At 44.7% G+C, this 27,964-nt stretch overlaps 1 protein-coding gene across 5 annotated transcripts in view; it reads right to left on the minus strand.

Annotated features, from left to right (window-relative positions):
* The window catches only part of SNX6 (sorting nexin 6), a 73,104-nt gene extending 45,670 nt beyond the window's left edge, over positions 1-27,434 (minus strand). For 2 of the 5 annotated variants that reach the window (XM_045396281.3, XM_065548715.2), the window contains exons 1-5: positions 27,368-27,434; positions 27,164-27,211; positions 7,975-8,079; positions 6,667-6,777; positions 2,236-2,357 (exon numbers count right to left, since the gene is read on the minus strand). In XM_045396281.3, coding sequence (XP_045252216.2) covers positions 2,236-2,357; positions 6,667-6,777; positions 7,975-8,079; positions 27,164-27,211; positions 27,368-27,409 — 428 coding nt within the window. In that variant the 5' untranslated portion in view covers positions 27,410-27,434. Of the gene's footprint in view, positions 1-437; positions 556-2,235; positions 2,358-6,666; positions 6,778-7,974; positions 8,080-27,163; positions 27,212-27,367 lie in introns of those variants that run through there. The other 3 variants (XM_045396282.3, XM_065548716.2, XM_073997223.1) reach the window with 2 other exon arrangements.
* Between the last annotated feature and the right edge of the window lie 530 nt (positions 27,435-27,964).

Raw genomic sequence — 27,964 nt, forward strand, 5'->3', positions numbered from 1 at the left:
TTATTTTTTTTTTGAGACGGAGTCTAGCTCTGTTGCCCAGGCTGGAGTGCAGTGGCCGGATCTCAGCTCACTGCAAGCCCCGCCTCCCGGGTTCACGCCATTCTCCTGCCTCAGCCTCCCGAGTAGCTGGGAGTACAGGCGCCCGCCACCTCGCCCGGCTAATTTTTTTTGTATTTTAGTAGAGACGGGGTTTCACGGTGTTAGCCAGGATGGTCTCGATCTCCTGAACTCGTGATCCGCCCGTCTCGGCCTCCCAAAGTGCTGGGATTACAGGCTTGAGCCACCGCGCCCGGCCTAAAATATTTTAATACCAGCAGTGAATCTCAGAGACCACAAAGTAATACATGTCAGTTTGGGGGAAAAAAAAACCAAACATTCAAGGAAAAGGCCTGATATTCTTGCTTCAACTACGTGCAAGAAGGGTAAGTTTTACATACCAGCAAACCAGCAAACCAGCAGGACCAATGTTGGGAGAAGTTTGATCTCTGTGAGGGTAGTCATTCAGTGAAGACAAAAAAGAAGGATGCAGAGGATGGAGGTAGCAGTAGAATAAACCCAAGGTTCTCTGTTATCCAACCCCTAACCAGACCACAAAAGAATCATGATCAGGGCCACTGGAAAATCACAGATTCTTCTATATTAATGTGCTCTGCTCATTTCCAGTTTTCAGTCTTATAAACTTTGAATATATATCTGTCTGCTATCAGACCACTGCTTGCATCCAAGACCTGCTTTGCTGATTTATCTTTTCAAGAGTTTAGCATCCTGAAGAGGAGTCTAGTAGCAGTGTCAATATATAACTGATAACTGAAAGTAGTGGAAGAAGAGGAGAGGAAATGTATGAAGGGGAGAAATGACCCAAAAAAGTGACAGAGATGATAACTAAGGAAAAGTATTTCCTTGTACAACTCTCAAAATAGAGAAACATATCCAAGGCCGGGCGCGGTGGCTCAAGCCTGTAATCCCAGCACTTTGGGAGGCCGAGACGGGCGGATCACGAGGTCAGGAGATCAAGACCATCCTGGCTAACATGGTGAAACCCTGTCTCTACTAAAAATACAAAAAAATTAGCCGGGAGTAGTGGCGGGCACCTGTAGTCCCAGGTACTCGGGAGGCTGAGGCAGGAGAATGGCGTGAACCCAGGAGGCGGAGCTTGTAGTGAGCTGAGATCACGCCACTGCACTCCAGCCTGGGCGACTGAGCAAGACACTGTCTCAAAAAAAAAAAAAAAAAAAGAGAAACATATCCAGCAAATCCAAAATTACTCCAAATGTTTAATAAAAGGGGAAAGATTCTGTATGTTTAGCAAATACACTAAAAGTGAAATATAGGCTGAAAATCTGAAAATATACCCCAAAATCTGAAATCTAAAATACTCCAAAATCTGAAAAGTTTTAAACAAAGACATGACGCTCAAAGGAAATATTCATCAGAACATTTCAGATTTCAGATTAGGGATGCTCAATCAGTAAGTATAAAGGAAACAGTCCAAAAAAAACCAAAAATTAAAATCCAAAATGTACTCCCAGGCATTCTGTGTAACTGATACTCAACCTGTACATAATTTCCCTTTCTTCCTTTCTCTGCCTGTGGCTTCTGCCCAAAGGGAAAAGAATACAGAAGCAAAGTAACTAGAGAATAGTTAAAAACTGTTTTTCATGAAATGACTGTATTAGTTTCATATATACTAGAAATGTATTAGATTCTTGAAAAAATTGTGATAATTCGCATTGCATACACATGCATTTTTAAGAAAACAGAATATATGTAGTTGCTCAGTACATTCTCTTTTGAGAATTATGGCAATATGTCCACATTGAAAAAAGAGAACTAGGTTGGTAGTGACTAAGCTTTGTAAATAGAAATAAAACAAAACAATGTCTATTCTGCTTTAAAAAGTCATGTTCTCTATTTCTTTTTCCCCTAAGTCCAAAGACAGACTGGACCTTTTACTTTTTTAAAATAAGCTTTTGGATCTTCCATTTTCAACTTTCAGGGTCTATTTCAAATATGAATTTAAATAATTTTACAGTGGAGACAATTATTCTATCATTTTCCTGTAGGCTCTGATCATGATCATTAATACTGGTTGTGTGACTTAAACCTGCATCTTCCAGACAGGGTCTCCATGGTGAAACAATTAAAATGATGGGATATCAGAAAACACCAAAAAAGGCAAGCACAATTAACAAAGGCAACAACGACCACAAAAAGAAAAAAAAAAAAATCACATACGCTTCCAGTTCCTGTTTCATCTTTGTGAATTCCTCCTTCGTCATCGAGCCTTCTCCTTCACCAAGCTTCTGCAGTTTTTCCCTTGAAGCATCAAAGTCAGGTCTTGGTGGTGCTGGTGGAATCTGTAACAGGACCAAATCACTAATTTTAAGGAAATTTTCATTTCTTGAAGCACTGTACTACTGCCACCATAAAAGACTGTGTCTGGGAAAGCTAAGGGTATCCAGAATGAGCTGAACACCAGGAACACCCAAATTCAGATTGGAGAACTTGACTAGTTGCAAAAATTAAGAGTTTTGACCGAGCGCAATGGCTCACACCTGTAATCCCAGCACTTTGGGAGGCTGAGGCAAGTGGATCATGAGGTCAAGAGATTGAGACCATCCTGGCCAACATGGTGAAACTCTGTCTCTACTAAAAATACAAAAATTAGCTGGGTGTGGTGGCGCACGCCTGTAGTCCCAGCTACTCGGGAGGCTGAGGCAGGAGAATTGCTTGAACCAGGGAGGCAGAGATTGCAGTGAGCTGAGATCGTGCCACTGCGCTTCAGCCTGGCAACAAAGCAAGACTCTGTCTCAAAAAACAAACAAACAAAAAAAGAGTTCTGAGGTCCTGTACACTAAAGAAGAAATACAGCATAGATAAACTACTTTCTGCTATTAGAACAGCAATTCTAAATAAATTTCAATCTGCAGACTCCCACAGCAACCTGGAATCCTCAAATTCATGTGTGTACTAAGCTCTGACCACAGACTGAACACGTGTAACAAATACGCATATCACTTTCCAAAAGTATATAAATGGTATGATTAAACAAAAATGTATTTTTTTTTTTTTTTTGAGACGGAGTCTCGCTCTGTCACCCAGTCTGGAGTGCAGTGATACAATCTCGGCTTACTTCAAGCTCTGCCTCCTGGGTTCACGCCATTCTCCTGCTCAGCCTCCCGAGTACCTGGGAGTACAAGCTTCTGCCACCATGCCCAGCTAATTTCTTTTCGTATTTTTAGTAGAGACGGGGTTTCACCATGTTAGCCAGGATGGTCTCGATCTCCTGACCTCATGATCTGCCTGACTCGGCCTCCCCAAGTGCTGGGATTACAGGCGTGAGCCACCACGCCCGGCCAACAAAAATGCATTTTAAAAATTAATGAACTCCTAATAGCTTTATGCTATTGTGTTTTTTAAAATTAATACTAATTAAAAATTTTTAAATTAATGAATACATTACAATGCAGCAAGGGATGTTAAAACGGGTCCTGGATTGGAGGAATGTACCAAGAAGAAAGAACTGTTTTAAAAATAAAAGAACAAACCGGGTGCAGTGGCTCACGCCTCTAATCCCAGCACTTTGGGAGGCCGAGACGGGCGGATCACGAGGTCAGGAGATCGAGACCATCCTGGCTAACACGGTAAAACCCCGTCTCTACTAAAAATACAAAAAAAAATTAGCTGGGCGTGGTGGTGCGTGCCTGTAGTCCCAGCTACTCGGAGGCTGAGGCAGGAGAATGGCGTGAACCCAGAAGGCAGAGCTTGTAGTGAGCCGAGATGGTGCCACTGCACTCCAGCCTGGGCGACAAAGCAAGACTCCGTCTCAAAAAACAAAAAAAAAACACACACACAGAAAATAAAAGAACAAGACACAGATTAATGACTAACTTCACTCTATTCATCCACAGTCAGGGAGTAAGTAAGCACTTACCTTAAATAAAAATGTAAGATTTAGAAGAGATATATCATTCAAGAGAAAGATGTAAGAAAAAAAACTGTCTTGGGAGGAAGGGTCCATAAATAAGAACTGTTGGCTGGGCATGGTGGGGGCTCATGCCTGTAATCCCAACATTTTGGGATGCCAAGGAATATCACTTGAGGCCAGCCTAAGCAAAGAGTGAGACCCCTTCTCTATAAAAAAATTTGAAAATTAGCTGGGTGTAGACACCTGTAGTCTTAGCTACCGAGAAGGCTGAGGCAGGAGGATCACCTGAGCCTAGGAGTTGGAGGCTGCATTCAGCTATGCTTAGCACCACTATACCCCAGCCTAGGTGACAGAGCAAGACCTTATCTCAAAAAAAAAAAAAAAAAAAAGAAAGAAAAGAAAAAGAAAACAAATTACTGAAAAGGGTGGAAGCCACAAGGATGGAGATGAAATCAGGTCATGATGATTAAAAAAAAAAAAATTTTAGAAATCTGAATGCGGTTAACAGCTGAGACCACAATAACCATCTATTATTTACTATAACATCTGGCACATATTTATTTTATTATTATTAATTTTTTTTTTTTTTTTGGTAGAGACAGGGTTTCAACGTGTTGCCCAGGCTGGTCTTGAGCTACTGCGCTAGAGCAATCTGCCTGTCTTGGCCTACCAAACTGCTGGAATAAACAGGCGTGAGAAAACATGACTGGTCACATCTGGTACATATTAAGATTAGATAACCTGAGGCTGGGTGTGGTGGCTCATGCCTATAATCCCAGCATTTTGTGAGACGAGGTGGGAGGATCACTTGAGGTCAGGAGTTCAAGACCAGCCTGGCCAACATGACGAAATCCCGTCTCTGACAAAAATACAAAAATTAGCTGGTCTGGTGGCAGGCACCTGTAATCCCAGTGACTCGGGAGGCTAAGGCAGGAGAATCGCTTAAACCTGGGAGTCGGAGGTTGCAATGAGCCAAACTCACACCACTGCACTCCAGCTTGGGTGACAGAGGAAGACCCTGTCTCCAAAAAAAAAAAAAAAAAAAAAAAAGTTATCTACTTTTTTAGCTGGGATTATAAGCGCACAATACCACACCCAGCTAATTTTTGTATTTTTGGTAGAGACGGGGTTTCGCCATGTTGGCCAGGCTGGTCTTAAACTCCTTGCCTCAGGTGATTCATCTACCTCAGGCTCCTAAAGTGCTGGGATTACAAGCGTGAGCCACCGTGCCTCGTTGCCCAGCCTGGAGTGCAATGGTGTGATCTCGGCTCACCGCAACCTCCGCCTCCTGAGTTCAAGTGATTCTCCTGCCTCGGTCTCCTGAGTAGCTGGGATTACAGGCATGTGCCACCAGGCCTGGCTAATTTTGTACTTTTAGTAGAGATGGGGGTTTCTCCATGTTGGTCAGGCTGGTCTCAAACTCCCGACCTCAGGTGATCTGCCTGCCTGGGCCTCCCAAAGTGCTGGGATTACAGGCGTGAGCCACCGTGGCCAGCCGAGACTTCCAACTCTTAAGTATCTGTCCAACTATGGTTTTTTCTTTCTTTTTTTTTTTTTTTTGAGACAGTGGCTCGCTCTGTCACATAGGCTGGAGTGCAGTGGTGAGATCTTGACTCACTGCAACCTCTGCCTCCCAGGTTCAAGCAATTCTGCCTCAGCCTCCCGAGTATCTGGGATTACAGGCACCTGCCACAACGCCCGGCTAATTTTTAAAAATATTTTTAGTAGAGACGAGGTTTCACCATCTTGGCCAGGCTGGTCTTGAACTCCTGACCTTGTGATCCACCCGCCTCAGCCTCCCAAAGTGCTGGGATTACAAGCATGAGCCACCACGCCCAGCCCCAACCACGGTTTTAAAACCAGTATGGTTTGTAACATCTCCTTAGTCCCTAGGACAAGCCCATTTCAATTCAAACAAACGGTAAGAAATTAAGTTTAAATGAGGGAACGTAACATATCCCACATCCCCTAAGAAAACATTTCAGGATAAAGGTGGTAACCAAACATGTTTCATAACTGACAATTTAAAAAAACATATCAGGCTGGGTGTGGCAGCTCATACCTGTAATCCCAGAACTTTGGGAGGCCGAGGCAGGAAGAATCACCTGAGGTCAGGATTTGGAGACCAGCCTGGCCAACATGGTGAAATCCCATCTCTACTAAAAATACAAAAAAAAAATTAGCAGGGCATGGTGGCGGGTGCCTGTAATCCTAGCTACTTGGGAGACTGAGGCAGGGGAATTGCCTGAATCCAGGAGGCAGAGGTTGCAGTGAACAAAGGTCACACCATTGTACTCCAGCCTGAGCAACACGAGTGAGACTCTGTCTCTAAAAAACATAACAGAGCCGGGCACGGTGGCTCACGCCTGTAATCCCAGCACTTTGGGAGGCCGAGGTGGGCGAATCATTTGAGGTCAGGAGTTCAAGACCAGCCTGGTCAACACGGTGAAACCCTGTCTCTACTAAAAATACAAAAATTAGCTGGGTGTGTTGGTGCGTGATTGTAATCCCAGCTACTTGGGAGGCTGAGGCAGGATAATTGCTTGAACCCGGGAGGCAGAGGCTGCAGTGAGCCGAGATGGAGTCACTACACTCCAGCCTGGGCAACAGAGTGAGACTCCATCTCAAAAACAAAACAAAAAAACAGTTCACAAAAAATGCTAAACAATATTCCAAAACATAATAAAGTACCTAAAACCTCCTAGAAAATGGAATTAAAATGGAGTCTCAATACTTACGATATAACCTGCATAGTCTTCATTTTCAACAAAGGAATCATGAAGCCAGATAAATTCCTCATGTTGCCGAACAACTGAAAACTCGTTTTGTTTAAAATTTGGCAGTGAACTCTGTAAAGATAGAGATTTTCTTGAATAAAAATCAAATTTACACTAAAAAGTTTTTTGAAACTGCATCTTGCTCTGCCACCAGGCTGGAGTGCAGTGGAACAATCTCGGCTCACTGCAGCCTCAACCTCTCAGGCTCGAACAATCCTCCCACCTCAGTCTCCCAAGTAGCTGGGACTATAGGTACGAACCACCACACCTAGTTAATTTTATTTTTTGTAAAGATGAGGTCTCACTAAGATGCCCAGGCTGGTCTTGAACTCTTGGACTCAAGCGATCATCCTGCCTCGGCCTCCCAAAGTGCTGGGATTATAGGTACAAGCCACTGTGTCTGGCCTTAAAAAGTTTTTAATAAATGTTTTCTATCATTTAAAAAAATTCATCTTATTTCAAGACCATCAGTGCCCTTTAAAGTCTATCATAAAACCTGAGATATCTGGACAAAATTATCTTCGGATTGTTGGGAAAGTAAGTTGACAGACTCTTATTATATTGTACTGCTACAGTTACTTAAAAGTTACGTTACTAATGTATATTAAACTCACCTATTCAAACAAAGGAAAGAAATCTGCAATCTGAAAATGCACTCAAGAACTGAAATCTAATAACAATAATAATTTGTGCCTGGCCACTGTGGCTCATGCCTGTAATCCTAGCACTTTGGGAGGCCAAGTTGGGTGGATCACCTGAGGTCAGGAATTAGAGACCACCCTGACCAATATGGTGAAACCCCATCTCTACTAAAAATACAAAAATTAGCTGGGCGTGGTGGCTTGTGCCTGCAGTCCCAGCTACTTGGGAGGCTGAGACAGGAGAATTGCTTGAACCCAGGAGGCGGAGGTTGCAGTGAGTGAGCCAGGATCACACCACTGCACTCCAGCCTGGACGAAAGAGACTCCATCTCAAAAAAAATAGTAATAATAATCATTTGTAAGACAGTAATTTGACAGAAAGAACAATGAAATTGAAAGTAACAAGAATGATAAAAGATACTAATAAAAATTTGGAAAAAATTAAATTTGCCCTCTGTCTAGGTTCTGATTCTCAGAATATTAATCTAAAAAAAGTACATTTTCCTACACCTATTTATGTTAAAATAGTCTCTTTCCAATTATGTTTAAAATCCAAGTACCAGTCAACATATCACATATGTAGTATAATAAATGGCTAAAATAATAGAAAGTACAAAATCACATTTACCTTTGTGTGAACAGTGAATTTTACTTTATCCCGCTCACTAAGAGCATCAGAAATGTCCACCTGCAGCGCAGCATCACTTTGAAGATCTACATTTATTGCTTTAAGCTGGAAGAAGAAAACCAGTATCTTAATGAAAATCATGTGCTTTTATGTAATTTTTTTCTCAGACAATACAAAAACAAAACAAAAATAACAAAAGATTAAGTCTAAAGAGGTACTCATGTCCATATAATATACATATTATATACATTTTGAAGCAGCTGCTTTGGGCAATGCTATTACCTTAATACTGTAGTATTCAATTCTAGAATTTTCATTTTATAGTATTCAACTATATTTTGCTTTACTTAAGTCACCGAGCTAATCATGATTAATTATAGTTTAGTTACAGTTTAATTCAAAAAGAAAACTCTTTTCAGTCAGATGTGATGTCTCATATCTGTAATCCCAGCACTTTAGGAGGCTGAGGCAGGACTGACTGCGTCCAGGAATTCAAGACCACCCCGGGAAACATAACAAGACCCTGTCTCTACAAAAATTGAAAAAAAAAAAGAAAGAAAGAAAATAGCCAAATATGGTGGCACACATCTGTGGTCTCACTACATAGGAGGCTGAGGCAGGAGATGTGAGCAGTAATCATGCCACTGCACTTCAGCCTGGATAACGGAGCAAAACCATCTCAAAAAACAAAAAACAAAACAAAACAAAACAAAAAAACCAAAAAAAAAAAAAAAAACCTGTCTCAAAAAAACCCCAAAAAAACTATTTTCCAAGAAAGTGGTCCATTTAAGTTCAAGTATTCTAAAATTAAGGAATGTGTCGTCTTGAAGCACAAGAAAAATAATAAAAAGACTATCAAACAACAAGTTTAACTCCTGCCTCTTTATATTCAGGAATATACAATGAAACTATCAAATATAATTAAATACATTAATGTAAAGTGCTAAGAAAAATACTAACATACAGTAAGTACTCAATAAATAACTCCATAAGCTACATTTGAAGAAATGAATATATTCCCTATATAGTGCTTCCATTTTCTCATCTGTAAGAAGACTCTTCTTGGCCAGGCGCGGTGGCTCAAGCCTGTAATCCCAGCACTTTGGGAGGCCGAGACGGGCGGATCACGAGGTCAGGAGATCGAGACCATCCTGGCTAACCCGGTGAAACCCCGTCTCTACTGAAAAATACAAAAAACTAGCCGGGCGAGGTGGCGGGCGCCTGTAGTCCCAGCTACTCGGGAGGCTGAGGCAGGAGAATGGCGTAAACCCGGGAGGCGGAGCTTGCAGTGAGCTGAGATCCGGCCACTGCACTCCAGCCTGGGCGACAGAGCGAGACTCCGTCTCAAAAAAAAAAAAAAAGAAGACCCTTCTTGTTTTAAATTTTTAAACTTCATGTTTTTCTTACTCTTTAAACAATAAATACTGTAACTTGTTTGGGTAATTTTGAGACTTAGGATAAGACTCAAAACACTAAAAGGTAAGTCTTAGCCAGCTGCAAAGACATGAAATAGACTGTTTCTTTTTTTTTTTTTTTTTTTTGAGATGGAGTCTTGCTCTGTCGCCCAGGCTGGAGTGCAGTGGCCGGATCTCAGCTCACTGCAAGCTCCGCCTCCCGGGTTCACGCCATTCTCCTGCCTCAGCCTCCCAAGTAGCTGGGACTACAGGCGCCCGCCACCTCGCCCGGCTAGTGTTTTGTATTTTTTTTTAGTAGAGACAGGGTTTCACCAGGTTAGCCAGGATGGTCTCGATCTCCTGACCTTGCGATCCGCCCATCTTGGCCTCCCAAAGTGCTGGGATTACAGGCTTGAGCCACCGCGCCCGGCGAAATAGACTGTTTCAAAGACAGTACTCTAGTTGTAAAACCTAGGACTTAGAGAATCTCACCTGGTCATTAGTATCTCAAATTTTAATTATATTGTAAATGAAAAAAATGCTGAATGCAAATGCAAAATTGTTTACTCAATGATTTCAAATATATATATGTGTATATATAAATTTTATTTTTTGTTTTTGAGACAGGGTCTCACTCTGTTACCCAGGTTGGAGTGCAGTGGTGATCTCTGTTCACTACAACCTCTCCCTCCCGGGTTCAAGTGATTCTCCCACCTCAGCCTCCTGAGAAGCTGGGATTATAGGCGTGCACCCCCACATCCAGCTATTTTTTGTAGTTTCTGGTAGAGACAGGGTTTTGCCATGTTGGCCAGGCTGGTCTTGAACTCCTGACCTCAAGTGATCCGCCCACCTTGGTATTCAAATTGCTTGAGCTCAGGAATCTGAGACTAGCCTGGCCAACACAGAAAAACCCCATCTCTACAAAAAATACAAAAATTAGCCTGGCACATGTTGTACACCTGTAGTCCCAGCTACTTGGGAAGCTGAGGTGTGGGGAATGGCTTGAGCCCAAGAGGTGGAGGTTGCAGTGAACTGAGATCACACCACTGCACTCCAGCCTGGGCAACAGAGCCAAACCCTGTCTCAAAAAAAAAAAAAAAAAGGCGGGGGGGACGCCAGGTGCAGTGGCTCACACCTATAATCCCAGCACTTTGGGAGGCTGAGGCAGGTGTATCATGAGGTCAAGAGATTGAGACCATCCTGGCCAACATGGTGAAACCCCATCTCTACTAAAAATACCAAAATTAGCTGGACATGGTGGCGCGTGCCTGTAGTCCCAGCTACTTGGGAGGCGGAGGTTGCACAAAGTGGAGATCACGCCACTGCACTTCAGCCTAGTGACAGAGTGAGACTCCGTCTCAAAAAAAAAAAAAAAAAAAATCTGTTTCCCTGTTTCCTTTTTTTTCTTTTTTTTTTTTTTTGGAGACAGAGTCTCACTCTGTCGCCCAGGCTGGAGTGCAGTGGTGCAATCTTGGCTCACTGCGAGCTCCACCTCCCGGGTTCACATTCTTCTGCCTCAGTCTCCCGAGTAGCTGGGACTACAGGTGCCTGCCACCATTTTTTGTATTTTTTTTAGTAGAGACTGGGTTTCACTGTGTTAGCCAGGATGGTCTTGATCTCCTGATCTCGTGATCCACCCACCTCGGCCTCCCAAAGTGCTGGGATTACAGGCGTGAGCCACTGTGCCTGGCCTCCTTTTTTTCTTTAATCACATTCAGGCCTTTGTTTTTTGTTTTAAATAGAGACAGGGTCTCACTATGTCACCCAGGCTGATCTTGAACTCCTGAGCTCAGGCAATCCTTTCACCTTGGCTTCTCCAAGTGCTGGGATTACAGGTGTGAGCCACTGAGCCAGGCGAGGCCACTTTTAAGATGTTTATTGTGGTAGCTCCCTGGGAGGTATCTACATCCAAATTCCTGGGAGCTGTAAATGTTACCTTGTATGTCAATAAAGGACTAGGACTTTGCAGATGTCATTCAATTATGGATTTTGAGATGGGGATTTTGAGATTATCCTGGATTATCTAGGTGGGCCTTAAAGGCAATCAATCACATGTTATTTTTTGAGATGGAGTCTCACTTTGTCCCCCCAGGTTGGAGTGCAGTGGCCCCATCTTGGCTCACTACAACCTCCGCCTCCCATGTTCAAGCGATTTTCCGGCCTCAACCTCCCGAGTAGCTAGGACTACAGGCATGTACAACCAGGCCCAGCTAACTTCTGTATTTTTAGTAGAGATGGGGTTTTACCATGTTAGCCAGGCTGGTCTTCAACTCCTGACCTCAGGTGATCCACCCGCCTCAGCCTCCCAAAGTGCTGGGATTACAGGAATGAGCCACAACGCCGAGCCAGCACATTATCTATATACAAAAAGCAGAGGCCAGGTGCTGCCGGTGGCTCACGCCTGTAATCCCAGCACTTTGGGAGGCCAAGGCAGGTGGATTACCTGAGGTCAGGAGCTCGAGACCAGCCTGACCAACATGGAGAAGCCCCATCTCTACTAAAAATACAAAATTAGCCAGGTGTGGTGGCGCATGCCGATAATCCCAGCTACTCGGGAGGGTGAGGCAGGAGGGTGGTGTGAACCTGGGAGGCGGAGCTGGCAGTGAGTAGAGATGAGGCCACTGCACTCCAGCCTGGGCAAGAGTGAGACTCAGTATCAAAAAAAAAACTTTGACACAGAAAAAAATACTCCAATAACTAATGAGAAGGTCTTGTGACCATGGAGGCAGATTAGAGTACTGCAGCCACAAACCAAGGGCTGCTGCTGATGGTAGCCACTGAAAGCTGGAGGAAGCAAGGAATCCTTCCCTCGAGCCTCTGGAGGGAGAGCTGGCCCTGCCAGCTTGACATCCTGACGTCAGCTCAGTGATACTGATTTCTGACTTCTGGCCTTCAGAACTGTGAGAGAATAATTTTATGTAGTTTTTTTTTTTTTTTTTGAGACGGAGTCTCGCTCTGCCGCCCAGGCTGGAGTGCAGTGGCGCGATCTCCGCTCACTGCAAGCTCTGCCTCCCGGGTTCACGCCATTCTACTGCCTCAGCCCCCAGAGTAGGTGGGACTACAGGCGCCCGTCACTATGCCCAGCTAATTTTTCGTATTTTTAGTAGAGACAGGGTTTCACTGTGTTAGCCAGGATGGTCTCAATCTCCTAACCTTGTGATCCACCCGTCTCGGCCTCCCAAAGTCCTGGGATTATAGGCGTGAGCCACCGCACCCGGCCTAAATTTATGTAGTTTTAAGCCATCAAGTTTGTGGTAACTTGTTACAGCAGCCACAGGAAACTAGTTCATTTATCATACAGGTTTTAGAATAATAACTGCGGCATTTCTCCACTTCTTACGTTTTCATTGCTTAGTCTAGCATTTCCAAAACACACCTAGTAAGAATCAACCTGGTTGCTTGTTAAAAATACAGAATCTGGGGCCGGGTGTGGTGGCTCACGCCTGTAATACCAGCACTCTGGGAGGCTGAGGCAGGTGGATCACGAGGTCAGGAGTTCAAGACCAACGTGGCCAAGATGGTGAAACCCCGCCTCTTACTAAAAATACAAAAATTAGCTGGGCCTGGTGGCAGGCGCCTGTAATCCCAGCTACTCGGGAGGCTGAGGCAGCAGATTGCTTGAACGTGGGATGCGGAAGTTGCAGTGAGTCAAGATGGCACCACTGCACTCCAGCCTAGGCGACAGAGTGAGACTCTTGTCTCAAAAAAAAAAAAAAAAAATCTGGCTGTGTGTGGCGCTCACACCTGTAATCTTAACACTGGGAGGCTGAGGCGATTGGATCACTTGAGCTCAGGAGTTCAAGACCAATTTAGGCAACATGGCAAAACCCTGTCTCTAAAAAAAAAAAACCGAAAACAATTAACAAGAACAAAAATTAGCCAAGGGTGGGATTACAGGTGTGAGATTTAGTGTTCATTACATAAAATGTACACAAATCGTCTAGGCAGATTTTCTTCTCAGTTTAGCAAAAAGTCAATCATTTAGAGGGTTTTACTAAGGACAGGAGTCAAGCAAACAACTTGTGTTTCATAAAAATTTTTAAAATGTTATGTGTTTCATAAAAATTTAATTGGCTGGGCACGATGGCTCATGCCTGTCATCCCAGCACTTTGGGAGGCCGAAGCAGGAGGATCGCAAGGTTAGGAATTTGAGACTGGCCTGGCCAACATGGCGAAACCTTGTTTCTACTAAAAATACAAAAAAGAAAAAAAAAATTAGCCAGGTGTGGTGGTGGGCGCCTATAATCCCAGCTACTCAGGAGGCTGAGGCAGGAGAATTGCTTGAATCTGGGAGGCGGAGGTTGCAGTGAGCTGAGATCGCACCACTGCACTCCAGCCTGGTTGAGAGAGCACGACGTCTCAGGTAAAAAAAATTTAATCAACTTTCTGCAACTAGTGAGTTCAGTTTGAAGAAATTTCTAATTAGATTACATTCAATGGCTTAATCTTTTTCTGGGACAATAAACATTGGACTGTCTTCTGTCAGAGGCTGACTAGGTTAAACATTTGTGTCACTGGTCAAGAGAAAGATTATGACAAAAAAAAATAAAAATTAAGTAACATAAATGTAGTATCATTAGAAGAACAATTTAAAGACTTTGACCTGCTGTTCCATATATAATTACTTAGTAAAAGGCTAGGCACGGTAGCTTATGCCTGTAATCCCAGTACGTTGGGAGGCCAAGGCAGGACCACTTGTGGCCAGGAGTTCGAGACCAGCATGGGCAACACAGTGTGACCTTGTCTGCACAAAAAATTTTTAAATTAGCTGGGTGTAATGGTGCACATCTGTGGTCCCAGCTCCTCAGGAGGCTGAGGCTGCAGTGGGCTGTGATTGTCCCACTGCACTCCAGCCTGGGTGACGGAGTGAGACCCTGTCTCAAAAAAAAAAAAAAAAAGACTTGGGCCAGGCACAGTAGCTCATGCCTGTAATCCCAGCACTTTGAGAGGCCAAGGTGGGTGGATCACAAGGTCAGGAGATCAAGATCATCCTGGCTAACACAGTGAAACCCCATCTCTACTAAAAATGCAAAAAATGAGCCAGGCGTAGTGGCAGGCACCTATAGTCCCAGGAACTTGGGAGGCTGAAGCAAGAGAATAGCTTGAACCCAGGAGACAGAGCTTGCAGTGAGCCGAGATTGCGCCACTGCACTCCAGCCTGGGGGACAGAGTAAGACTCTGTCTCAAAAAAAAAAAAAAAAAAAAAAAAAAAAGACTTAGGAAGACATTCACTACTAGTTATTATACTGACTAGTGTACTATGAAGTATCTAGCTTAGAACATCCCTAAAAAGTCAGTTGTTCATATTTTGACAGAAAAAAAATGTAGAGAGATGGATGAGTGGATGGGATGGGGCAAAGAGGAAGGAAGAAAAGAAAGAAAATAACTTTGACTCTTACAATAGTATTCGAACTGATGTTACTTCAGCCCTTGCCCCTCATAAATTTATTCCCTACAGGGTCACCACTATGGTATCATTAAACTAGAAATCATTTCTCTGCTCAAAATCTAAGGAGTTTCCGCTTGAAGAAAAGCTGAATACCTTACAGTGGCCTACCAGGCACTATAAAATCTCCATCTGATATCATCTAATTTACCACTCCTCTGGCTCACTATAGTCCTGCCATATGGCCTCCTTTTTTGGGGGGGATGGAGTCTTGCTGTGTCGCCAAGGCTGGAGTACAGTGGTGCGATATTGGCTCACTGCAACCTCCGCCTCTCTGGTTCGAGTGATTTTCCTGCCTTAGCCTCCCTAGTAGCTGGAATTATAGACATGCGCCACCACGCCCAGCTAATTTTTGTATTTTTAGTAGAGATGGGGTTTCACCATGTTGGCCAGGCTGGTCTTGAACTCCCAACCTCAGGTGATCCACCCGCCTTGACCTCTCAAGTACTGGGATTATAGGCGTGAGCCACTGCACCCCACCCTCCTTGTTCTTTGAACACACAAACATGCTGCCGTCTCAGGGATTCTTTGCACCCGCTGGTTCCCTCTGCCTGGAACACTCTGCCCCCAGATATCTATCTGCACAGCTCACTTTCTTCAAGTCCTTACGTCTTCCTCAGGAAGGCCTTTCCTAGGCACCCTATCTAACAGTGCAGCTCAAACCATCCTCCCTTTCAGCCCAAAAATCCTTACTCCTCCCTCATTTTTCTTCATAATGCTTATTCAAAACCTAATATACTTTACTTTTTAAAAATGTCTTTTCATGACTGTAATTCACCTCCATGAAGACATAGGTTTTTATCTATTTTGTTCATTGCTATATTCCCAATAGAAGTTCTCAACAAATATTTGTGGAATGTAAAGGAGGGAAGAGGAAAGAAAGAAAGGTGGTAACCACAACTGGGCTGCAAAACTATTTTCAGGTAATTACAGTACAATCAATTAAAAACCCCATGATAGAAGCGAATTTGATTGGCCGGGTGCAGTGGCTCATGCCTGTAATTCCAACACTTTGGGAGGCCAAGGTGGGCGGATCACGAAGTTAGGAGTCCGAGACCAGCCTGGCCAACATGGTGAAACCCCATCTCTACTAAAAATACAAAAATTAGCTGGGTGCAGTGGTGTATGCCTGTAGCCCCTGCTACTCAGGAGGCTAAGGCAGAAGGATCACTTGAACCCAGGAGGTGGAGGTTGCAGTGAGCTGATATCATGCCACGGTACTTCAGCCTCGGTGACAGAACACAACTCTGTCTCAAAAAATATATAGATAGAATAAATATAAACACTTGACTCTCTAGGCAATACAGTAATATGCGGTTATTTAATAAACTTTTTTTGCAGCACTTATACGCAAACAACTGTCCCAGGTATTGCGGAAGATTTAAAGTGAGCAAAAAGCCCTGCCTTCAAGAAATCTGTTTGCAATGAGAAAGACAATCAACCTTATGTAATATAAAATTAACTGCTTCCTGCTTTCTCCCCACCACTTTTACCACATGTACAATGTAACCTCATCAACACCTCCAGTCCTGTGACCTTTCCATTTATTTCCAGTCTGTCGGCACTCCCTCTGCTTCACTCCTTTTCCAATCTACTCCGCAAATGCCATTCCAATACCTTTCCTGCTGGCCCCTTCAACTCTCACTGCTCTTTTACCATACCTGGCTTACAAATTCCCATTCAGGATCTACTTATCTTTTATTTATTTATTTTTTTATAGAGACGAGGTCTCACTATGCTGCCCAAGCTAGATTTGAACTCCTGGGCTCAAGAGATCCTCCCACCTCAGCCTCCCAAATGCTGGGATTACAGGCATGAGCCACCTGGCCTCAAGATGAATATAATCTTCAACTTTTACATTTGGGCTGCTGAGTATGGCTACAGAAAAGTCACCATTGTTTGTACTGTTCCATTTCAAATTAACGGTCTCCAAATTGCAAATGCTCTTTTAAAACTACTCAGCAGTCCAGTCCTGTGCAACTTCACTCAGCTCCTCTTTTGATTTCCTGCAGCAACAATTCCAACTTTTACTACATTACACCCCACCCTCAACAAGTGAACTTGCCTCCTCCAGCCCAGAGAAATAAATGCCAGCAGCTGTTTATTCTCTCAGGCCCACCAACAAACCTTTTTACAAATAAATTTTGCCTTACAGCTGGTCATTGTGGGACACACTTGTAGTCCCAGCTACTTGGAAAGCTGAGGTGGGAGGATCACTTGAGGCCCAGGAGGTCAAGGCTGCAGTAAGCTGTGATGGTGTCACTGCATGCCAGCCTGAGCAACAGAGCAAGACCATGTCGAAAAACAAAAACAAAAACAAAATTCTTTACATGAGTACCTAATTTCCAAACCAATGATATTTTTCAGTCTGCTTGGCCTCTCTGCAGTATTCTGCGTTGGTATCATTCTGACCACTCCTTTCTTAAAACTATCTCAACTTTTAAAAAATCATTATTTTTAAAACTGGAGATGGGGCCAGGCGTGGTGGTCACGCCTATAATCTCAGCACTTTGGGAGGCTGAGGCAGGAGGATCACTTGAGGCCAGGAGTTTGAGACCAGCCTCAGCCGGGCGTGGTGGCTTAAGCCTGTAATCCCAGCACTTTGGGAGGCCAAGACGGGCGGATCACGAGGTCAGGAGATCGAGACCATCCTGGCTAACACGGTGAAACCCCGTCTCTACTAAAAAAATACAAAAAACTAGGCGGGTGCCTGTAGTCCCAGCTACTCGGGAGGCTGAGGCAGCGTAAACCCGGGAGGCGGAGCTTGCAGTGAGCTGAGATCCAGCCACTGCACTCCAGCGCGGGCGATGGAGCGAGTCTCCATCTCAAAAAAAAAAAAAAAGAAAAAAAAAAAAGAGACCATCCTGGGCAACAAGGTGAAACCCTGTGTCTACTAAAAATACAAAAATTAGCTGGGCATGGTGGTACATGCCTGTAATCCCAGCTACTCAGGAGGCTGAGACACAAGAAACTGCTTGAATCCGGGAGGAAGAAGTTGCAGTAAGTCAAGATAGTGCTACTGCACTCCAACCTGGGTGATAAAGTGGGACTCTCCCTCAAAAAAAAAAAAAAAAAAAAGTGACGGGCATCTCACTCTGTCGCCCAGGCTGGAGTACAGTGGTACAATCTTAGCTCCCTACAGCCTTGAACTCCTGTGATCAAGCAATCTTCCTTCCTCAGCCTCCCAAGCAGCTAGCTAGGACCAAATGCATGTGTGACCACACCCTGCTAATTTTTAGTTTTTGTAGAGACAGGATATTTCTACATACCCCAGACTGGTTTCAAACTCCTGGGCTCAAGTGATCCTCTTGCCTCAGCCTCTCAGAGTGCTGGGATTATAGGCATGAGCCACTAACCCAGCTTCTCTCAACTTTTGAAGTCTCCTCTGATTCGCCTCCTATCCCTCTCAGCCCCATTAAGCAATCATCTTTGCTCTGGTCCTTAAATGCTGGTTTCCCTTGGGTGCTATCTAATGTTGCAAATATCAGCCATTCTCAACTAATAATTCCTAAGTAATTACATCTCCAATTCAGACCTTTTATTCTAAGTTCCCAATTTAATTTCAAGTTACCAACTAGACATAGCCATCTGGATGTATTTGCTTATTAAACAATTCAGTGCCCTCAATGTATCAAGCACTGTCCTACATGTTAAGGAGACAGCAGTGAAGAGACACAATCCTCAACCTTACAGATCTTACATTCTAGTTTGGCAGGGGCAGGTTAGATGCCTCACAGGCACTTTAAATCCAACATACTTGGAACTAGACTTATGACCTAACCTCTAACCCTGCTCTTCCTATTTTCTCCTTCTCCCTTGCCCAGCCCATGTACTTACTTATTCAGTCACTATGTCCTGTCAATTCTATCTCCTAAACATCTCTTTACTACATCCCTTCCTTCATCCCTCTTCCACTGCCTTAGTTCTACCTTTGTCATTTCTCATCTGGACTGTTGCATTAGCCTGTTAACTGGTTTCTTTGCTTTCTGAAAGGAAGCATCAATCTATCCTCTATATTAGAATAATCTACAATGATATTTTCACCTGGAAATATCTTTCCTCTTTTTTTTTTTTGAGATGGAGTTTTGCTCCTGTCGCCCAGGCTGGAGTATAGTGGCATGATCTTGGCTCACTGCTGCCTCTGCCTCTTGGGTTCAAGCGATTCTCCTACCTCAGTTTCCCTAGTAGCTGGGATTACAGGCACCCACCACCACACCTGGCTAATTTTTTTTTGTACTTTTAGTATAGATGGGGTTTCGTCACGTTGGCCAGGCTGGTGTTGAACTCCTTACCTCAGGTGATCGGCCTCCCAAAGTGCTGGGATTACAGGCATGAGCTACTGCACCTGGCCTGGGCATGTCTTTCCTAGCTTAAAATCCCTCAGTACTTCCCACTGCCTGGAGTCTTTCACTATGCACTTTATACTCTGTCCATACTGGCTGCATGTACCTTTGCAACCTCTGCTCCTGTAAGAACAAGTGCTCTAGGAGGAACCAAATTACCAACACATGCCATCCTCCCCGTTGGAAAGCAGACCAATAGCACAGTGGTTAAAAGCCAGGCCCTAGAGCTAGACTGCCTATTTGACCACAGCTCCTACTGGCTTTTGACTTTGGGCAAGTTATTTAATGTCTCTGCAACTCAGTTTTCCTTTCCCGAACAGGAATAACAGTAGGTGTATTTCATAGGGATTTGAGAATTGAGTTAATACATGGAAAGTGCCTGACATACAGTGAATGCTATGTAAATGTGTAACTATCATTATGTCTTTACTACTACCCTTTCCCCTAAAGTTGAACACTTTACTTTGAACTCCCATACACTTTATTTCAAGGGATTATAACTCTATCTCCTTCACTATACTGTGATGGTCTCAGGGAAGGAACTTTGTCTTATTCACCTTTTTAGTCCTCAGCCAACATAATATATGTCACATTTTTATGTGAAATAACTATCAATAAATGTGGAATGTGTTTAAGCTAAAAAGTGTGCAGGTGCAAAACAAAATGCAAGCATCTGGGCCAAATTCAAGTTGAATTTCAAGTGAAAGAAAAGGTGAGGGGAAAATAAAACACTGAAATGCATGCATAAAACAGACAGTCAAGTGTAGAGGTGCTTGGGCAATGGGGAATAGACTAGAATATGGGGGAAGAGATATTGAGAAATGAAGCCGGTCAGAAAAGGTTATAAACAGAGTTTAATGTTAGCCTAAGGAGTTTGGACCTTACCCCCAAAAAAACTGGGGTCCAAGGAAGTCCTTTTCACTAATGGTGCTATATGGTTTAATCATTTCAGTAATATAAGTAATTTGGGCCGGGCGCGGTGGCTCAAGCCTGTAATCCCAGCACTTTGGGAGGCCGAGACAGGCGGATCACTAGGTCAGGAGATCGAGACCATCCTGGCTAACATGGTGAAACCCCATCTCTACTAAAAAATACAAAAAACTAGCCGGGCGAGGTGGCGGGCGCCTGTAGTCCCAGCTACTCAGGAGGCTGAGACAGGAGAATGGCCCGAACCCGGGAGGCGGAGCTTGCAGTGAGCTGAGATCCGGCCACTGCACTCCAGCCTGGGCGACAGAGCGAGACTCCGTCTCAAAAAAAAAAAAAAAAAAAAGTAATTTGAAGACTGAATTGGAGGTAGAAAGACTAAAGACAGAGACTAAGGATAGGTACTGCTACAGTCCAAGTAAGAAGTAGCAAGGAGTTTAAATGGGACCATGCACATGAAAGATGGGGTAAACAACATTTCCAAGGTGAAATTAACTGGCCGCAATGACTGTTCTGATATAAAATGAAGGATATGACTCAGAGGTTTCTTGCCGGCATAACTGGAAAGTGATGCTATTAACGAAGATAAGGAATACAGAGGTAGGAACAAGGCTAGAAGTATAGGAGAACGAGTAGTTACTCTACCTAAAGTAATTCTTGAAAACAATAAACATATTATTTAGAATTGAAATCAAGTGCAAAGAGAATCATGCCATCACTCTGGCACGCACTGTTCTTATTTAACAAGCACATCAGAAAAAAATGTGTCCAATTCAAAGGGCTCATTTGTTTACCAAATAATATGTTACTGTCCTTTATTTGAGGGAGAAAAACCTATTATATAGAGGTAGGGCTAAAGAGATGAAAATGTGGCCAATATTTTTCAACACTATGTAGTCTTGAAGCCTGTTTTTTAAATTTCTCACAAAACAGTATTTTCCTTTTTTATTATTATTATTTTTTTTGAGACAGTTTCGCTCTTGTCGCCCAAGCTGGAGTACAATGGCAAGGTCTTGGCTCACCGCAACCTCTGCCTCCTGGATTCAGGTGATTATCCCGTCTCAGCCTCCCAAGTAGCTGGAATTACAGGCACCAGCCATCACACGAGGCTAATTTTTGTATTTTTAGTAGAGATGGGGTTTCACCATGTTGGCCAGGAGGGTCTTTAACTCCTGACCTCAGGTGATCTGCCCATCTTGGCCTCCCAAAGTGCTGGGATTACAAGCATAAGACACTGTGCCTGGTCAAAACAATGTTTTCTTAGGGCGCTGAGATTCTGTTCTAAGCAAAACATCATGATGAAAATGTGCGGCTACTTAAAGATTTATTTAAAAACACTGACTTTAATTTTGTTTACCTGTAGCCAGACGTGGTGGCTCACGCCTGTAATCCCAGCACTTTGGGAGGCCAAGGCGGGTGGATCATGAGGTCAAGAGATCGAGACCATCCTGGCCAACATGGTGAAACCTCGTCTCTAATAAAAATACAAAAATTAGCTGGGCGTGGTGGCGAGTGCCTGTAGTACCAGCTACTCAGGAGTCTGAGGCAGAATAGCTTGAACCTGGGAGGCAGAGGTTGCAGTGAGTCAAGGTCGCATCACTGCACTCCAGCCTAGCAACAGAGCAAGACTCTGTCTAGAAAAAAAAAAAAGGGCCGGCGCGGTGGCTCACACCTGTAATCCCAGCACTTTGGGAGGCCAAGGCAGGCAGATCACGAGGTCAGGAGATCGAGGCCATCCTGGCTAACATGGTGAAACCCTGTCTCTACTAAAAATACAAAAAATTAGCAGGGCGTGGTGGCGGGTGCCTGTAGTCCCAGCTACTCAGGAGGCTGAGGCAGGAGAATGGCATGAACCCAGGAGGCAGAGGTTGCAGTGAGCCAAAATCGCGCCACTGCACTCCGGCCTGGGCGACAGAGCGAGACTCTGTCTCAGAAAAAAAAAAAAAAAAAAAATTGCTTACTGCTTTACATGAAATGCTAGTTATCATTTTTGAATGTTCTGCCCCCTTTGCAACTCATATCAATATGTAGTTCATGCTTTTTCTCTAACAAGACGCCCTTTTCTTTTTGAGACAGAGTCTTGTACTGTTGCCCAGGTGGGAGTGCAATGGCATGCTCTCAGCTCACTGCAATCTCCACCTCCTGGGTTCCAGTGATTCTCCTGCCTCAGCTTCCCAAGTAGCTGGGATTACAGCTACCCGCCACCACGCCCGGCTAATTTTTTGTATTTTTAGTAGGGACAGGGCTTCACCATGTTGGTCAGGCTGGTCTCGAACTCCTGACCTCGTGATCCACCCGCCTCCGCCTCACAAAGTGCTGGGATTACAGGGGTGAGCCACTGTGACCCGCCAAGACTCCCTTTCTTAAAAGGCTCAACAAGATGATCTAAACTAAAAATGCAATGCCTAAAAGTTCTAATTATGGCAATCTATTTCTATCAGGACAAACACAATGTAAGGAAATTTAAACAGGCCAGATATTTCTGTTTCTAAAATGAGGAAATAGCAGGATAACTTTGTGCAGCAGTAATCAAATTTCAGTCACAAACAGAAACTCCTTGGGCACTCGTTAAATAAGCAGTTATCGTCCGGGCGCGGTGGCTCATGCCTGTAGTCCCAGCACTTTGGGAGGCCGAGGCGGGCAGATCACCTGAGGTCAGGAGTTCGAGACCCGCCTGGCCAATATGGTGAAACCCTGTCTCTATTAAAAAAAACAAAATTAGCCAGGTGTGGTGGTGGGCGCCTATAATCCCAGCTACTCAGGAGACTGAGGCAGGAGAATCGCCTGCACCTGGGAGGTGGAGGCTGCAGTAAGCCAAGATCGTGCCATTGCACTACAGCCTGGGCGACAGGAGTGAAACTCCCTCTAAAAAAAAAAAAAAAGTTATCAGCTGGGCACAGTGGCTTAGGCCTATACTCCCAGCACTTTGGCAGGCCGAGGCAGGTGGATCACCTGAGGTCAGGAGTTCAAGACATGCCTGATCAATATGGTGAAAACCCTGTCTCTACTAAAAATACAAAAATTAGCTGGGTGTGGTAGCATGTGCCTGTAGTCCCAGCTACTCAGGAGACTGAGACAGGAGAACTGGTTGAACCTGAAGGCAGACGCTGCAGTGAGCCGAGATCATGCCACTGCACTCCAGCCTGGGTGACAGAGCGAGACCCTGTCTCAAAAAAATTAAAAAAACAAACAAACAAAAAAATGCAGTTATCTGCCCTTATGTAGAGGTGGGGCTGAAGAGATCAAACTGTGACCAACAGTTTTCAATACTGTGTATTCCCTACCCTAAGAGATGCTGATTTAGTGAGGAGGTGACAGCCAGAAACTTTCATTTTGATTTTCAAACGACCCAGGTAATTCTAAGGCAAGTATTTCAAGGCCACTTTGAGAAACCTGTGCAGTGGCTCTGATATCAGAAATGTGGTTTAAAGTCCAGCTCTCCCACTCATTGCTGTGTGACCTCAGACCACTAACTTAGTTTCTCTGAAGTTCAGATTTCTCATTAGAAAAAGGGGGATACTAAAGGCTAGAGAGGGATGATGAAATATAATGAAATATAATGAAACAATGATTATGCTGTGCCCACCTATAATTATATAATTATTATGATTCACTCAGTTCCATGGGACAAAAATAAGGAAGAACTGGGCAAGTGTACATATCCATCCTGATGTTCCAAAAGTGTTCTAATTCATGTTTTTTTTCCATTTCCATATTAAAATTTTCATCTACAGGATTCTATAAGAACATCTCCGTCAGGCATGCTCTTTTGTTTTCCTCTTCAATTTTGTAATACACAAAAAAGTTTCTGGGGCCAGGTGTGGTGGCTCACGCCAGTAATCCCAGCACTTTGGGAGGCCAAGCAAGCAGATCACAAGGTCAAGAAATCGAGACCATCCTAAGCAACACGGTGAAACCCCGCCTCTACTAAAAAAAAAAAAAAAAAAAAAAAATGCAAAAACTTAGCCGGGCATGGTCACGGACTCCTGTAGTCCCAGCTACTCAGGAGGCTGAGGCAGGAGAATGGCGTGAACTTGGGAGGCAGAGCTTGCAGCGAGCTGAGATGGCGCCACTGCACTCCAGCCTGGGCAACAGAGCAAGACTCTGTCTCAAAAAAAAAAAAAAAAAAAAAAAAGAAAAAGAAAAAGTTTCTGGACAAATTACTTAAGTACTTCCAGATCCACGAGCAAATCTTCCTGAAGGCATAAAGCCATGAACACAAATATTCCCCAAAAGATACTTTTCACATCATCGACATACTCAAAAATTAATATTTTTATTTTTACTGAACATTATTAGTAAGATCCTTCAAGAAAGCAAATTCTGTTTGCTTGTGCTAGTAGACCCCAAAAATAGGACACAAAGTTATCTAAATATAAAGGTCATATGCTTTATATTTAGAAAAATCAGTTTAATTGTGCTCTAATCAACTCCTCTCACTTCATTAAGTAACTCTGCTAGTTTCCCCTATTTTAAAAACCAAAATACAATTTAAAAAATTTTTTTAGAGACATGATCTCACTGTGTCACCCAGGCCCTCTCAAGCCATAGCTCACTGTTCTTAAGCTCTCAGTCTCTCAAATAGCTAGGACTATAGGCATATACCACCAAGCTTGCCTAAGTTCAAAAAAAAAATTGTTGTTGTTTTTTTTTGAGATGGAGTTTTGCTCTTGTTGCCCAGGCTGGAGTGCAATGGCGCAATCTCGGCTCACTGCAACCTCCACCTCCCAGGTTCAAGTGATTCTCCTGCCTCAGCCTCCGGAGTAACTGGAATTACAGGCATGCACCACCATGCCCAGCTAATTTTTGTATTTTTAGTAGAGATGGGGTTTCACCATGTTGGTCAGGCTGGTCTCAAACTCCTGACCTCAGGTGATCCACTCGCTTTGGCCTTCTAAAGTGCTGGGATTACAGGCTGAGCCACCACATCCGATCTTAAAAATTTTAGGTAGAGTTGGGGTGTTGCTATGTTGCTCAGGCTGATCTTGAATTCCTGCCTCAAACAATCCTCTTGCCTTGGCCTCCCAAAATGCTGGGATTACAGGTGTGAGCCATTGTGCCTGGCCAAAACTAAAAATCTTAGAAACAACCAGTAATTCCATATGATGCTTTTGCTTTAACCTGAAATTCTAAATAATGTCTTTGTTTACACTGAGAAATTAATTTATAAAGTATGCAGCACCTTCTCCATCTTTCCTACTATTTAAAAGTTCGGTTGGGCACGGTGACTCATGCCTATAATCTCAGCACTTTGGAAGGCAGAGGCAAGAGGCCCACTTGAGCCCAGGAGTTTGACACTGGCCTGGGCAACATGGTGAGACCCTGTCTCTATAAAAACAAACGAACAGGCCGGGTGCGGTGGCTCACGCCTCTAATCCCAGCACTTTGGGAGGCCGAGGCGGGTGGATCACGAGGTCAGGGGATCGAGACCATCCTGGCTAACACGGTGAAACCCCGTCTCTACTAAAAATACAAAAAATTAGCCGGGCGTGGTGGAGGGCGCCTGTAGTCCCAGCTACACTCGGTCGGCAGAGGCAGGAGAATGGCGTGAACTCGGGAGGCGGAGCTAGCAGTGAGCCAAGATAGTGCCACTGCACTCCAGTCTGGGTGACAGAGCAAGACTCCGTCTCAAAAAACAAACCACAAACAAAAACCTAGCTAGGCATGGTGGCCCATGCCAGTAGTCCCAGCTACTTGGGAGGCTGAGGTGGGAGGATCACTTAAACCCAGGAGGTAAAGGCTGCAGTGAGCTATAACCATGCCACTGCACTCCAGCCTGGGCAACAAAGGGAGATACTGTCTCATAAAACCAAATAAATAAATAAAAGCTTTATAAAAGTCATCAGTTCATACTAACTACCTCATTTGTTATTACAAACAGCAATAACATCCCACAATATTTTATCACCTACCAAATATGCACTAACAGATGTCTCTTTCACATTAAGACGGCTAAGAAAAAGCAAAAGGGAAAACTGAAGGGCAGGCTGTGAAATGTGAAGGAACCACGAAACCTTGATGAATAGTAATTATCATATATCAACATTTTCCAAGTGCTCACTTGTACAAGGGACTATAAAGATAACCACCCTTCAGCCAAGAAAAAAGGGAGTGGAGAGAGGGGTGGAAGGGAGGAATCAGAGACCGGAAGGCTCTTTCTGAAGTAGAATGCAACTAACCTCAGAACACCGAGAGTAGAATGGAGGTTATCAAAGGCCTGGCGGGGTGTGTATGTGGGGGGTGGGGGGGTGGAGCGTAGATGTTGGTCAAAGGGTACAGACTTGAAATTTGCTTAGATCTCAAATGTTCTCACACACAAAAAAAACTGGTAACTAGGTGAGGCAGTGGATATGTTAGGTTGATTGTGGTACTCATTTCACAATGTATTGGTGTATTAAAATATAATGTATATCTTAAGTATATACAATTATCAATAGTATTTTTCAATATACCTCAAAGAAGCTAAGGGAGAATAAAACACCAAGGAAATCCTGCCAAAGACAGGATTCGTTGGATATTAGAAAAAGTAAAGATACCGTGGGCTACCCGCACTTTGTATAATCTAGTAGGGCACTGGACAGGAGTTGATTCGGCTACTGTAAAAATCTTTGCAAAATGGTAATGTAGACTACACCGGTACTATTTGAGAGACAGAGAGAAGGGTGGGCGGGAGCAAGTTCGAGATGTCAACACCGGGTGAAAATTGAGGGTGCCGCCGGAAGGTCCGAGAATGGGTTTTCATGGCCCTAAAGTGGTGAGGGAGGGTGGGGGCGTTCCAGCTCCCGCCTCCACTTCCACTTCCCCACCTGCACCCCGCCCTCGGAGTGGAGGTCCATCAGAAGGCCCGAACCAGCGGCGGGGAACAAGAAAGCAGACGCGGGTCCCCGGGAATCGGAACCGAGCGGCCCCCAGGGAGGAAGGGCTGCAGGAGGGTGGGGCGCGGTGCAGCGAGGAAACCGAAAGGAGGACTACGGAGAGGGAGTGCGGCGCGGCCGGGGACCCCTCCCCGTACCACACCCGTGGACCCAGGATGGGGAGGGAGGGTGGCAGGGTTCCGCGAGCGAAACGGAGGCAGAACTTACTCCGCGGTCCTCTTCTGAGAGGAAGTCCGGGCCGTCGTCCAGGCCTTCCTGCGGGGTCGGCGGGCCCGACGCGCCGGAGAAAAGGATGGGATGGGGGAGACACAAAGGGAGACATTAGTGCCAGGCTGGCGCGGTCCCCGCGCCCGCCCCGCGCCCGCCGCCCCCACCGCGCTCCCGGGGCTCGGCGCCGCGGAGAACACCCACCATCATGGCTGCTCCGAGGCTAGGGCCAGCGCAGGCGCGCATCCCCCTGCTGCCCGCGGGAGCCGGCGGCAGCGAGCGGGGCGGGGCGGGGCGAGGCGGAGGCGGAGGGGCGGGACCTAAGGGCGGTCCCGCCCCGTCCCCGGCGCTGAAAGCTGGAGTCCGTGAGCAAGGAAGGGTAACAGGGCCCTCCGCCCAAGGTCAAGGCACTGAAGTCGGGAGATCCTGAAGACCCAGACCTCATGGCTGGGAGCACCTCGCTGCTGGCGGGCTCTGACCAGGGAAGGGCCGAAGGCCACGCAGGGATTTCTCCAGTAGCCCTGCCCCGAGGGCTCCAGCGAAAAAACGAAGCAGGCGCCCTCCGGAAGCCACAATACATCATCTAGTCTTTGTATTATGCCACACGATAATTAATCACAATAATATTTTGCCTATGGAAGTTGCTGGAAACAAGGACCTTCACAGAGTCAGTAATCAGGGACTATAATCAAGCTTTTATTGCTGGCGAGGTAATAACTACCTCAGAGTTTGGGGGCACTAATGGTTGCGAACTACAAAAATGAGCTGTTTTCATTACAAGAATATTCCTTTCCTTTGTTC

The sequence above is a fragment of the Macaca fascicularis genome, chromosome 7 (genome assembly GCF_037993035.2).
Source record: "Macaca fascicularis isolate 582-1 chromosome 7, T2T-MFA8v1.1".
In the NCBI taxonomy this organism is placed as follows: Eukaryota; Metazoa; Chordata; class Mammalia; order Primates; family Cercopithecidae; genus Macaca; species Macaca fascicularis.